This window comes from Lipophrys pholis (genome assembly GCF_963383615.2).
Source record: "Lipophrys pholis genome assembly, chromosome: 13".
In the NCBI taxonomy this organism is placed as follows: Eukaryota; Metazoa; Chordata; class Actinopteri; order Blenniiformes; family Blenniidae; genus Lipophrys; species Lipophrys pholis.
Window position 1 is genome coordinate 4,128,052 of NC_137632.1, and position 14,002 is coordinate 4,142,053.

Genomic DNA, 14,002 nt, shown 5'->3' on the forward strand with positions numbered 1-14,002 from the left:
GATAATTAAAGTTGTCTGAACAGAACAAGTAACTTCAAGGACTGTGCAGCAGGATCCAAAAAGGTTTTTTTTGCTCTTAGTCGGGAAATCACCGCGCTACAAATAAGCCATATAATTCACAGATAAAGAGACCAACACAGTAAATTATCGAGGCTCACTAGGAGTTTTTTTTATGTACCTAAAACCAAGCCAGAGTAAAGTTCAGGGAAATCCAGGAGTATATCAAGTTCTTATGGTTACTTGCAAATCACATTTTTGAGGTTTTATATGAATATGGGTGAAAAAAATACTCAATCAAAAACTTTCAAAACTAAACCTGATGCATATCTTTAGGAAAAACAAGCATGTACAGATCATGCTCTTTCTTTTCTTCATGTTGAGTATTATGTGCCTGATGTGTGTGGCAACAGTCCTACACCTACTCAACAGGGAACACAACGGTAGTGTGAATCATTGTAAGTAAAACTTCCTCCCAGTCGTGACTAAAGGAAGCAGAGCAGAGGTCTAAAAAAAAATTCCTTTTATACATTTCAACAAAGTCACCTTTCCCGCTTCTCCACCAGCGTCACCAGCAGCTCCACGGTGTCGGAGGCCAGCTCCGCCTCCGAGCTCCACACGGACAGATTGTTGATTACCTTCTCCAGAAGATATCCCACAATCCACTGGGCGCCCTCGGTATCGGCACCGAACGCTGTGCTCAGGGGGATGCTGATCTAAGAAGTGGAGGAGAAATATCGGGTTTATGAAGGAAGGAAAGAAAATACCGACACCTATAATAATGCAACACGGTGAATGCTGGGAGAATGGCGGATCTGTATGTGCATGAAGGCCAAGCACCTCGAGCTCCGGGTGGAAACGTGGCCGTACCTGCTCGTAGAGCTTCTCGTCCACCAGTAGATACGTCTTGGCCCATCTTCTGAGAAACCACACGATGTCTTTTCCCATCTGAGGGCTCAGCAGCTGGGTCAGGCTCGCCCGGGTCGCCCTGGACTCCACCTCCGACGTCCTCAGCACTGCCGACAGCAACCTGACGACACAACAAGACAAAAGAGGAGGAAGAGGGTGAAGTGAGTGAGTCCGCGGGGAAACTGAAAACAATAAATACAAAAGGAAGCAACAAACAGCATGAAAAAACATGTGAGTGCTCATTAATTGCATAACAACTATTCTTAGCAGCAACAATTTGAATTGTGGCACATTAAAGTAAAAGTCTGAAGAGATTTTTGCACATTTAGTAATGATGCTTTTTTTTTCTTCATTTATTTCAGGGACGCCACATTTCAAACATTTTGTGCAATCACACACATAATCATATACACACCCACATCCAAAAATATATACACCATTCGATGATAATAAATAATTAAATTATACCTTACGAAAATAGAGTTATACAAAATATATAATCTATGTTTAAGTACACACACACACACACACACACACACACACACACACACACACACACACACACACACACACACACACACACACACACACACACACACACACACACACACACACACACACACACACACACACACACACACACCTCATATATCTGATCAACACGCCTGAAAAGGGGTAGGAAGAACTTATAGAGTCCTACCCCTTCTCCAGTATTAAATAGTTGTATTTTATAATCATCTTTCTGCATTAAGAACAGATAGTATTATATACATAAATATAACAGTAAGAATATTATCCTCCGGTTTTTGCAGCAAGACCACACTGCCACACTGAAGGTTTTCATCTCTGATTAAAAAAAAGAGTGTCCACATCTGTAAGACTAATTTCTGGTGGTGCAACTGCTGCATTTGATTAAGCAGAAACACAGAAAACATTATACATTTACCTTTGTTCATCAATAAAGAAAGTTGGATTGGATTGGACTGGAACATAGGTGATGAAATGATTAGTTTTTTTTATGCAAACACAGACATTTTTTGCTGTATATTCTTACATTTTGTTCCACAGTATGCATGACGGCAAGTTACAGCAGGGAGAAAATAATAATACGCACCCAACCACAAGCCCAGTGTGTGAAACCCTGAGACTGTTAAAGGTTTATTCAGACAAACCACAAAATGAAGAACAGAGCTGAGCCTTGTACATGGCCTACATTGTTACACGATCTATTCAATACTGCAGTACTCTATAAAATCAACAGAATACTCACAGGCCTCTTCATCGGCTACAACAGTTAGACCCTGAACTGTGACGAACACATTTACATGGATGAGACGTCTCATTCTTTATGTGGGAAACACCTCACAGTATAATAAAGTCCAGCTGGAGAACATCAGAACAAACAAGTGGATCAAATAAAGGGCCGGTTATTGTATAAACTGCAAAGCCGTTTATTGCATCAACTTAATGCAGATTGTGAAGAATTAAATCATTTTATTGAAATTAAAATGAGAAACATCAATTGACGATGTCTCTGTAGCCAACGAGCTAAAGGAACTCCTGCTGGATGTAATTGTATTGCAAACCATGAAGTAAGTACTTTAAGTCAAGAATTAATAAACTGCAGATGTGATCTTCTTATTCCCTTTCCTTTTTGCTCTTCTTAAATGTGTTGTCAAAAAATCTCTTATTATGTTAGGGTGGTGAAAATCTAAAAATTACTAAAAAAAAGAGAGAAAACATCCCCGTGACAGACACACGCCCCTTCGGAGGTCATCAACATGTTGCTGGTGTGTGTTGGGGAAACAGTGAGTTTTACAAAGTCGAGCCGACACATAAAAGGACATGGAGACGGAGGGGCTTAACGCAGCTCGCCGCTCCGCCTCCCCCTCAGCGGAGGACGCTGCACAGCTTCACATTGTCTGCAGAAAACAAAACCGCTCTGACATTTACGGGTCCGGGGTCGCCCGCCCGCCATCCGGAAACCCGACGCCATCAGCAGCGTGTCCCTGCAATCCGGTGTGTGTGTGTGTGTGTGTGTGTGTGTGTGTGTGTGTGTGTGTGTGTGTGTGTGTGTGTGTGTGTGTGTGTGTAACGAAAGCCAGAACACACACACAATGTAGAAAACAATTCAGAAAACACAGGCTCACAGTGACCTTCAACAGACAATATCACCGACTGCTGTAACCGCAAATTGCCGTTGCTGTGATTGTGCACACGCTGAACATCCAGTGTAACCAAGAGATTTATTACACCGCAGGCCGCGCAGCTAATTGCTGTCAAAAAATAAATCCTATCTGGTAACTGAACCGACAGATACACTCCAGTTCATTCAATTATCTGTTGGTATATTCTTAGCACAACAATTCTGAATGTTCAACTTATCACACAGTGATAAATACCAGAGGGCATGGAAGCAACATTAAATCCCACAGTAGGAGAATTGATCAGTTTAGATGTAAGGCGAAAAAAAAGGGACGTAAGCAAATATATATCCCACTCAGTCATTTTTATTAAACAACCAGTTACAGCTTAAGTTCTTCTGAGCAAGAAGCAAGAAAAACTATTTACATCCAAACAGGATGTAGAAAAATCTCTGATGCTTTTATTTCAAGTACTTTGGGTAGTACTTAAAATAAAAGCATCAAACAATCCGGGGCAGCGTGTGAGGAATGCTGCGACCAGAATTGTCACCAACAGGAAAAAGAAGCAAATTAAAGTAGTTTTTAAAACCGTGCACTGGCTGACTGTAAATGTTGCTTCATTGGATTATACAGCCAAACGAGATGCCTGGATTAGAATTGGTACATAGTTAATTAGAGTTTTATTCATCTGGCAATTTTTCCAGACTGAGCATTAAAGCACTTTAAACGATCGGTCACAATCACCCGTTCATTCATTCACACGTCTCCTGTGGGGATTGCTGCCATGCGATGTTCTCACACACCGCTGGGGGAAAGTCAGAGCTCAAGGACGGCCCGCTCTAACAACTCAGCCACAGCCTTCACCAACATCAGATTTATTTTTCAGTCTGAAGTAGTTTCACTTCACAGGATCCAAAGAAAGCAAGGCAGCTCTTAAATTCCATCTTTCCGCTCAACAGCACAAATGCTGAGAATATTTGGAGGCCGCTCAAACTGTCAGCTCATTTACATCCGTCCTCAAAACACTATTGCTCACCGTGGCGTTCAAATAAATGACATAATCTCTCATAACAGAGCTCTGAAGCTTTTGTATTTCTTAACCATTAAAGTTCTGTATTAATCAAAGGTGACAAACTAATATGACGTATTTTCTACAAGAACATTTTATTTGGAGTGAGGACTATCTGACTCTCCCTGGTGGGTTATCACAAAATACCACTTTATCAACACTTATCAGCTATAACATTATGACTACTGACCTGGACATTACCTCTTTACTGGTTGTGGACCAGCTATAATAGGCTACAAGTGATGTGTTAAAAAGCACAAAAATTGAACAAGTTTAAGGATTTGTGAGAGTGACGAGCCAAACTGGCCGGCCGACTGGGTCAGAACATCTCTAAGACTACAGCTCTCGTCCGGGTCACGTTTCACTGATGAATTATATTCCTTTGAGGTTCCAGCTGTCTTTTTACAGGACTTAAAGGATCTGCTGCTAAGATTTTAGTGTTGTGGGGGAAACTGATCCACCCAGAAGAGATCAGATGTTATACATAACGCATAGATGCTCACTGATGGCATCTGATGCTCGGAGACGTGATCTGGCCAACGCAAAATTATAATGATAACGATCTACTTTTCCTGCTCGGTACCTGCAAGACTTCCTCTTGGCACAAACACCAAATAAGTTGTGATCATGTCTGTTGTACATGTGGCAGTTTATCTTCATTAGTTGGGTCTGCTTCTCCTCGGTGAGCTGTAAAGATCTGATACCAGTCTGCTTTCAGGGCACGAGACCAACAAGGGGGGAGTAAAAGAATAAAACTATAGAAAGTATTACCATGACACTGTTTCATAGCTCTAATGGAGTAGAGACCTCAACAGATCAGGGTTGTTTTGACAGCATGGAATGTCCATACCATTCTAGGCAGGTGGTTATAATGTTAAGGCTGATCAATGCATATTGAGGTAGAGTAATCAAACGAGAAAGTTCTAAAACCTTCTTCTGCCCGACCCCACACACACTGATGAGCTCAGCAATCCAATAAAGGAGGATTCTCATAAATATTTATCTTTCATATTTCAAATCATAATGGAGAGGCTCAGCGGGATCACTAATAGTTTGCAATCATGCAGACGACTGAGCCGCTTTTGTGGTTTCCGTGTTATTTTGAAAACCTCGTTAAACATTTTCTCCTCTTAACAGATGCTCTGCTTTACAGTCCTTCTGTTACATGGACTTAAGCCCGAGACCTTCACAGATCAACGACTGCCCCGTGTCGCTGACGGAGAAGTAGCTACTGTATGCAGCAAGTGTGGCTCAGACTCTTTCACCTTCCCGGCACATGCTTTCTTAATTTGTTTGGAGACTCGAGCCGTCGACCTTCCAGTTGTCGGTGCACGTTGCCAGTGAGCGACGCGGCGAACAACCTTTAAATATCGTCGTCTCGGCTCATAGGAACACCTCAAAAAGCATAAATAGGATAATCGACACGTTCAAAAGGTCATCAGCATCATTTATTCATCTTTTTTTAGTCTGAGGAAAACAAAATTAATAAAATAAAATTGAAAGCAAAAGAAAAAGTATGTGGGTTTCCTACATCTAACATCAACAACTGAAATCTGGGCACAAGTTAAAGCTTCCTGAATGTCGCAGCATTCTAATCTACTTATGACTGAAATCATATTCAGGGTGCCTGAATTTATTTTAAGTTCATCCCTGTAGAATCGTTCCTTTTTCCAATTCAACTTCAAATTTCAAAACGTGGCAGTTCTTCAATAATACGTGTCTGTGACTCTCCTGTGATTAGAGAGTCATACTGAAGCCCCGGGAGGCACTGCTTCATTTCTTTGTCTAGAAATGATGGTTATGAGTGAACATTTCCACGGGATTAAAAATAAATAAATAAATAAAACAAACGAAACCATCATACCTGATGACGCAGTCTGTGCGGTTGCAGCCCGGTATGGACGAGGCCTTTTCTCCGGGCGATCCGAGGATCTGCAGCGTCGTGTTGATGTCCACTTCTGTCGAGTGTTTGATGGAGAACTCCATCACCTCCGACGGGATCAACGGGGTTTCGCCCTGAGGATCGTCTGCTAGTAGATACCCTGAAGAATAGACAGAGACGAACAGTCGGCATGTGAAAGCTGACTTTTACACTACATTCACATCCTGGAGATAAAGAAAACAACAACTTTCGTTTCTTAGAATAGAATAGAATAGAATAGAATAGAATGCCTTTTATTGTCACATGTACAGGTACAGTGAGATTAAAAACAATTCCAGTGACAGTGCAGCAGTTAAAAAGAGCAGAATATAGTGCCAGAAGGAGGGTGGGGGGTGTAGGGGGTAAGGTGCACGGTCCAGACCTGTGAACAGTACACAGTGTATTTACAGGAAATAAATAAAAAACTATAAAAATTATATTGCACATTATGGGGTAATCTGTAAAGTCAGTGCATACGAGAGTTCACAGTGGTTATGGCTTTGGGGGAAAAACAGTTTTTGAATCTGTTTGTTTTTGATCTCATGACCCTGTAGCGCCTTCCCGAGGGCAGCAGGTCAGGTCAGAGCCAGGGTGGAGGCTGTCCTTGATAATGTTCGTAGCTCTGCTGAGGCTAGACGTTTGTGAAATCTTGTTTTGAAAAATGTTCTAAATGTATATATCATAAAAGAAAATATAACACTAAGGCTGGCATTGTCAAGAACAGGTAAATCACTACAACTTCACAATCATACTTAGTGATGTAGTACTCAAATAAGGTTCGTTTAAACTGCACTGAAGCTTCAATGTTTTGAAAACATATTAATGACCCATTTTGGCCTTTGAGGTGTCTCATTTTGGAAGTGTGGCCCACCCAACCTCACAAAAATGCTTTAAATGATGTCGACCGGGGCAATAGTTGATTAAGTCTAACCCACAGCGCTGGGTGGAGTTCCCTTTTTCAGCCTCGTTCACAAATAAAATCAGTTCACTGGAATATACAATGCTGGAAAAGTAATTTGTGAACACTATAAAAGCCACTCCATTCTTTTGTATAAGCTTACGGCTTGTTGTTACTCTGGTTATATGTGTTTGTTTTTATAAATCATGTGGAAACTAAAAGCTTGTACTAACTCCACCTTGGTTAGGTCACTCAACACTTCTGAAACGGTTAGAAACCGAACACAACTCATTTGCTGAGTGGGTAACTTTTCCTGTAATTTTTTCGGCGTGCTCACCTGAGACCAGTATGAGCCAGTGGATGTCCTCGTAGAGGTCGTCCAGGACTTTGCGGTCGAAAGATCCGAGGTCTGAGGCGGCCATGAGTTGCTGCTGGGTTCTCTGCAGTTGGCCGTGTAGCCGCGTGACCCGGTCCTCCAACAGGCTGCAGGGGGACGACAAAAACAGAACTTCTGAAGAATTCCAACTTCTGTGAGCGTGTGTGGACCAAAGACACTTTGACAACGTTTTAAGAAGAGCCTGGAGGACGTCCTGCTCAGTACGCATCCGCATGGGGAAAAATGCAGAACATCTACAATCCTAATTGTTGGCAGTGACATTGGGTACGGTCTTCTGTGAAGACAGGAATAAAAAAAAAAAGGCTGATATGCACACAAGTTTGCAATGTGGTCAGTCTGATTAGAAAAGAGTGCAGAGTGGTGAACAATGTGACGCTCAACGCCACAAAGACCAAAGAGATGGTCACTGATTTCAAGAAGCAGAAAGAAGATTATGCTCCACTGGACATTAACGGGGAGCTCGTGGGGAGAAGTTTCTGAGGACCGATATTACAGAGCAAATACATAAGCACGGGTCCAGCAGGAACTCCTCTCTCTACAAGTGCTGAAAAGAAATCATCTGGAGAAGGAACTGTGGACGTTCTCCTAATGAAGGAGTGTCAAACACATTTTAGTTCAGGGGCCACATACAGTCCACATTTCTTTTTGAGTGTGCGAGACAGATAAAATAGAGCCATAATAACCTTTAAATTTTAACTTTTCTTTGTTGTGGCGCAGAGTACACATGATGAAAATGGCAATATTTTCACAAAACCAAACTGTTACTGCAGAAAATGACTACAATCTCAACATATAAGTAATTTTAAAGATTCCTTCTTGTGCAAAATACAGTGAAATGTCCAAAAAAAAACCTTTTCCTATAGCTGTTGCATTAAAAAACCTTTTCCTATAGCTGATGCATTATGCAGGTTTTTACAAACTCACCCTGACAACATGGCTTTGAGGCTAATGCGAGTTTACTATCTTTTATGTCTCATCCCGGGTGTCAGTGTTGTGTTGTGTCCACTATTCTTAAGAATTTAGTAAAAAGAAAATATAATAATAATAATAATAATAATAATAATAATAATAATAATAATAATAATAATAATAATAATAATAATGGGCTGATTTTGGCCCACAAGCCTTATCTAAAATCTACACCCCTCCTATTTTAATAAAATATTTACACATTTATTGTAGCCTTCGAAAACAGTCTCATATGACAATATATTTTGACTTATTGCTCAGCCGCATTCCAGGGAAATTAAAAAAAATAAAATAAAAAATTTAAATAATAAATGACTATCCTACAGAAGTATATGCAACAATATGTCCACTTATATATATATAAAGAAAAAGAAAAACGGTGTCATCTTGTGTTAAATACATTTAAATTCAGCACTCAAATAACTAAATATTCAAAAGCGTGCACAAAATATATTCAAGAAAAACGTCCACAATGGGCTGGTAGCAGTCATTTGGAAGTGGTTTTGCTTTATATTTAGCTGCAACTGCTGAATTCCCCAAGTATTTCTGGTGACTTAAACCACAATCAGAAGCATACTTCCCAACACTGAGTCTATTTTTCCACCATTGTACACAGAACTACAACGACTGAATTCTGAGCTTTTCTGAAGAAAAAAGAAAAGAAAAGAAAGAGGCTAACTATTGTTCAGAACTGTCCTTGAACGCCTCTCATTCAGACAGACGCGTTATACATGCTGCTCACACTGAACAACACCAAAACTTGGACACTTACAACAGCAGAGGATGTTTCAGTTTTTTCAGTGAATGACGTAAATACTGATTATAACTGTGATTAAAAAACTCCAAAGAGTCACTTTTATAATCCATGTTAGATGTGTAACACTTCATTAAGATTATTCAATCAAACTTTTGCACAGTCCTCGTGTGGACTAGTTTAGACACAAGAAGTCAGTTTTTCTTCAATGTACACTGTTTTCCTTGTCTGGGTTTCTATTGACGCTGCGATCGAAGGTAAATAAACACCAGAGACGGTTTTAGTTTGGGTGGAAAGCTCAACATGGGTGTAGTTCCTATTAAAAAGTAATTAGAGGAACAAAGAAGGGTTTTTAATCCTAAATGTCTTGAGTTGGACACATTAGAGGAGTTTAAACTGCAGCTTTGAAACGAGCATCTTCGCTCATCAGACAGAGAATAAAAAACATCTTAACACATTCATGCGTACATGATGAGATTTTGTAATTGGTTTACCTGGTGAGCAGGGGGATACAGTGGTCGGCGGCCACCCGTCCTAACATGCCGATGCTGGAGAGCTGGTCTGAGAACATCTCTCTGTCATCTTCCTGCAGCTCGTTGATCTCCTCTTCGTCGTGAGATGAAATGCCGTTTACTGACTGTGTGCATGGTTCCAAGTGAAAGACAGACTGTGAGTTTAGGCAGGAAACAGCTGACTGATGAGGAACGTAACTGTTGGGAGTATTTCCGAGCCTCACCAGGTTGCGCGTGCCATCGGGAGCAGCCAAGTGACACTGGATGTACGAGTTGAAGACCTGGATCGCCGGCTGAACGAAGCAGCCCCGGGGGAAATGCTCCTCGTCCTGGACGAGCGTCAGCCACGACTCCAGCAGCTTGTCGTAGGCCTCCATGTAAACCATGTCGTCCTTATCCAGCTGGAGTCAAACAGAATTACATCTATGTCACTTTAAAGAAAGCAGCAAATCTACATTTGACTTAAAAAAAACTAATACCACCTAATGAGACACAAAATGTTCCCCCATCAAACAAAATTTGCCTTTTCAACACAAGATTCCACTCAGAATTGGAAGGTTGCAGGTTTGATTCCCATGTCTGCCATCTCTGCCTGTCTACATGCCGAAGTGTCCTTGGGCAAGACACTGAACCCCAAACTGCCCCCATTGGAGTGACAGCGCCTTGCACGGCTGCAGCCTCCAATGGTGTGTGAATGTGTGTGTGGATGGGTGAATGTGATGAGCTATGTAAAGCGCTTTGAGGCGGCTGTCAGCAAAACGGCGCTATACAAGTTAGTCCATTTATCATTAAAAAAAAAAAAGGTCAGCATGCTGAATAGGATCTGAGGAAACAGAAGTGGGGGTGATACTGACCACCTCCTCCAGGGCGGCGCTGCGGCCGAACGAGCAGGTGAGCAGTGTGAGGCAGTTGATGAAGGAGGTGAAGAGGTCGCTGGGTAGTGCTGTTAAAACGCTTCGCGGGAACATGGTGATCAGGTTGGAAATAACATTAGAGATGCCGACCGCCTCCGAGTCCTCGATCTCAATCCTGAGAATGCAGAGACGAAAGAAGAGATCTGAGACGTGCACGTAATTACAGATAAAGATTACCGATTAAAAAAAATACACTTAAAAAAGGAAACATGTGACTATATTTAGCTCGGTGGTAAAAATCTTGACCAAAAAAAAAGGTTATTAAAGTTCAAACTGCCTCTTTTCCCTTTTCAAACTCGAGAGTTTCCACTCTCCTGGCTGAGGCTGAACTGGGGTCACTTTCCATTTCACCAAACAGTGACAGAGGTTTGGAACCAAACTGATCCACAACCAGAACCTGTGGGCAACTTGACCCCTGAGCACTTTTCCACATCTGAGCTTGTTTTGACTTGGTTTTCTGCATTACTGAGCAGCGCATCGAGAACGAAAAGGAAATTTAGAGTATTGAGTTATAATGGGAGGAAGGTTATACAATACGGAAACCGGAATCAGACAGATGATGAATAAATCTGACATTTAATTGCCGTTATTTGCTTGTAATTTATAGACCAGCAATGTTTGCGAGACATACTTTATTTGTGATGAACTGAAACACAACCAATGCAATTAGTCCGGCTCTCCTCAGATGTCGAGGGGATGATTGTGTATGGATGGAGCACAAGGTCCACATAAGAATAAACTGATCAAATCATTAATTAGATTTGCTTTATAAATGAAACGTCTCATTAATAAAAATTGCAATCAATTAATAAAAACTAGAATTGGCACACAACTCAAGAAGATAATAACTGAAAATAGTTCACACAACTTTATTGACCACAGAGTTTGGTACACGGACAAACATGCAAACGCTTATGAGGGTTCAATCCAACCAGTGAGAGTGTAAATAACTACAGGGAAACCATAAATGTTAATTAAAAATAATAAATAACCGCCGGTCTTTATGTGGGACACTGGGATTCACAGTTTCAGTCATAGTAGAAGTCGCAACACCAAGGCCAAAAACTGGATCTGAACAGTAGAGCTGGGAGATCAGTGATACGTAGCGTGCGCCCTTATTGTGAAGATTATTGTGAATTATTTAATTATTTATATATCTGTATTATTTAAATTGATTTAATTATTATTTTGTGTCATCGGTATCTATTTATTTAATTATTATTGTGAATTATTAGAATGATTGTGTACCTTATTGTGAAGTCTGTGAAGAAGCACCAGAGCTCCAAAGACAGAGCACAAGTGTGACCGAACATGATAAAGACCGGAGAAGAAAGCCCTTGTGGTAGGTTCAGAGTGCACATTGCTCTCAAAATAAGTTCTTACTGTATCTTTAATAAAGTGCATCATATGTGAATATTTGCAAGATGTACTATAAGTTCTGCGGCAAAACCAATAGATAGAAAAATGTTATGTTGTTGGTAAATCTTGTTTATTATGGTGTAATATTACTGCTGGGATGATATTACGCCGAATGTGGCCTATGAATTGAAATGCTTCTCCGAATCCAGTTTTAAAAAGGTGTGAATGTTTTTGCGTCTTTTGATTTTCCCACAAGCTGTGAGGCTGTCCCGTTTCTCCTCAGCCAATAACCCCTGGAGGATTTCTGTTCCTGCGTGCTTGAACTGGACGCACCTCTGCAGTCAGTACAGTGCGAGAGGCCCACCTAACCCCTATCAGATGGACTGGACTGTGTGCACAACTGCTCAATCGCTGCGCATTGGCCATCCCCTCGCTGCGTGGTTTTCCGATGAGGCAACTGGAAAAAACCTCCAAGAATAGGTGATTACAGACGGAGCAGGAGAGGAGGGAAGAGAGGCGGAGGAGGTGAATGAGAGCGAGAGAGAGAGAGACAGCGAGAGAGAAAAGGATCAAGAGAGAGAAAAAGACCCCTTCTTCATTGGTCACGTGGTCCAATGGAGAGCGCTTCTGCACATTGTGGGTGTGGCTGTTATTTATACATGCAAGCGTGGCCCCTTAATTTAAATCAGAACCTCGACGAGCAGACGCGCCCACAGGTCAAGCGCTCTGCAACATCTCTCTCTCTCTCTCTCTCTCTCTCTCTCTCTCTCTCTCTCTCTCTCTCTCTCTCTCTCTCTCTCTCTCTCTCTCTCTCTCTCTCTCTCTCTCTCTCTCCTCTCTCTCTCTCTCTCTCTCTCTCTCTCTCTCTCTCTCTCTCTCTCTCTCTCTCCTCTCCTCTCTCTCTCTCTCTCTCTCTCTCTCTCTCTCTCTTTGAAGAGAAAGCTTCAGGTCCCCCCCTCTCTCTCTCTCTCTCTCTCCCCTCCTTTGAAGAGAAAGCTTCATAAATGGTGGCAGCCACCACATCACTGTTTTGTTTATCCAGAGTCACGTTGTTGGTTTCCAGCGCTCACTTTCTTCTCACTCTGTTTTGGTCTCCACCACTTTTAAAAGGGAAACATCAAGCTTTTATGCAAATCAATGCTCCTCTAATAGTAACGGGCAGCCGTACCATCTTATGCTGGATAAGGAGATATGCTCTTATTTTGAAAATAGTTGGACAAAATACTCAAACATTTTTATTACTGACTTCAAGAATGGGTTGTTTTGCCTTTTATCATACTAATAGTCTGGAAACAGCATATTTTGTGGTATTATCCTGGAGTCACACATCTACACATATACACCTTCCAGCCTTAACATTACGACCACCTGCTGGATATTAAGCCTTCACAGGCTGCATCCTTTAATCCATGCAAGTTACAAAGTGTGGACTTCATAGCGCCACGTCCATCACTTCAGCCCGTTCCAGGCTCACGGCTGCCGTTTTGGAGACGGTCTGAACCACTTGTTCATCAGTGTCATTACTGCTCTTGTCAAATTGGCTTAAACCCTTTGGCTGGCACTTTTTTCTGATTCTAAAACATCAGATTAAAGACAAAAAACTCATGTCCTGTCTAATTTATTCCACCTGATAACATGCCTCATGATAAATAAGAATCAGTGTTTTGGCATTCTGGTCAGTGGTTGTGGCCTTGATTCATTCAAATCAAGATGGAATATGGTCATACCAGTAATTACAACGTGATAGTGGGACATTCACAGCAAATAAACAACAAAGCACTCAGACTGCACAGTGATCGCTGCCGATTTATTAAATACGTCGAACAAAAAAAATCACGTAAAAGATCCAACGACTAAACAAGCGGATGAGACGGACAGGTTGAGGTGCCGAGTCTCTGTTGGGTCATTAATCTGAGCAACACCTTTCATAAGTGCTTCACATTTGATGCAATGCTTAAAAAAAAAAATTCATAACAATCCGTTTAATCCTTATTTGAAACTACATGAGTCAGATCCAAAAGACCATCCAAGGGGACAATGCATTCCATCATTTAGCTGCCATGCAGGCAAAAACAAGTCAAAAACAGACACCAAAGCCTGATAATTTCAGGCTTTAGACGACAAGCTCCTCAATTGTATTTGAAGAGCAGGTGGTCAAC

The 14,002-nt window shown here is 41.4% G+C and overlaps 1 protein-coding gene across 1 annotated transcript in view; it reads right to left on the bottom strand.

The window, feature by feature from the left end:
- The window catches only part of xpo4 (exportin 4), a gene marked incomplete at its 5' end in the record, with an annotated part of 67,815 nt that overhangs the window by 10,927 nt on the left and 42,886 nt on the right, over positions 1–14,002 (bottom strand). The window contains 7 exons of the mRNA XM_080477828.1: positions 544–713; positions 868–1,027; positions 5,984–6,161; positions 7,276–7,421; positions 9,553–9,695; positions 9,795–9,971; positions 10,425–10,599. Of these exons, the coding sequence (XP_080333954.1) occupies positions 544–713; positions 868–1,027; positions 5,984–6,161; positions 7,276–7,421; positions 9,553–9,695; positions 9,795–9,971; positions 10,425–10,599 (1,149 nt within the window). The remainder of the gene's footprint in view (positions 1–543; positions 714–867; positions 1,028–5,983; positions 6,162–7,275; positions 7,422–9,552; positions 9,696–9,794; positions 9,972–10,424; positions 10,600–14,002) is intronic.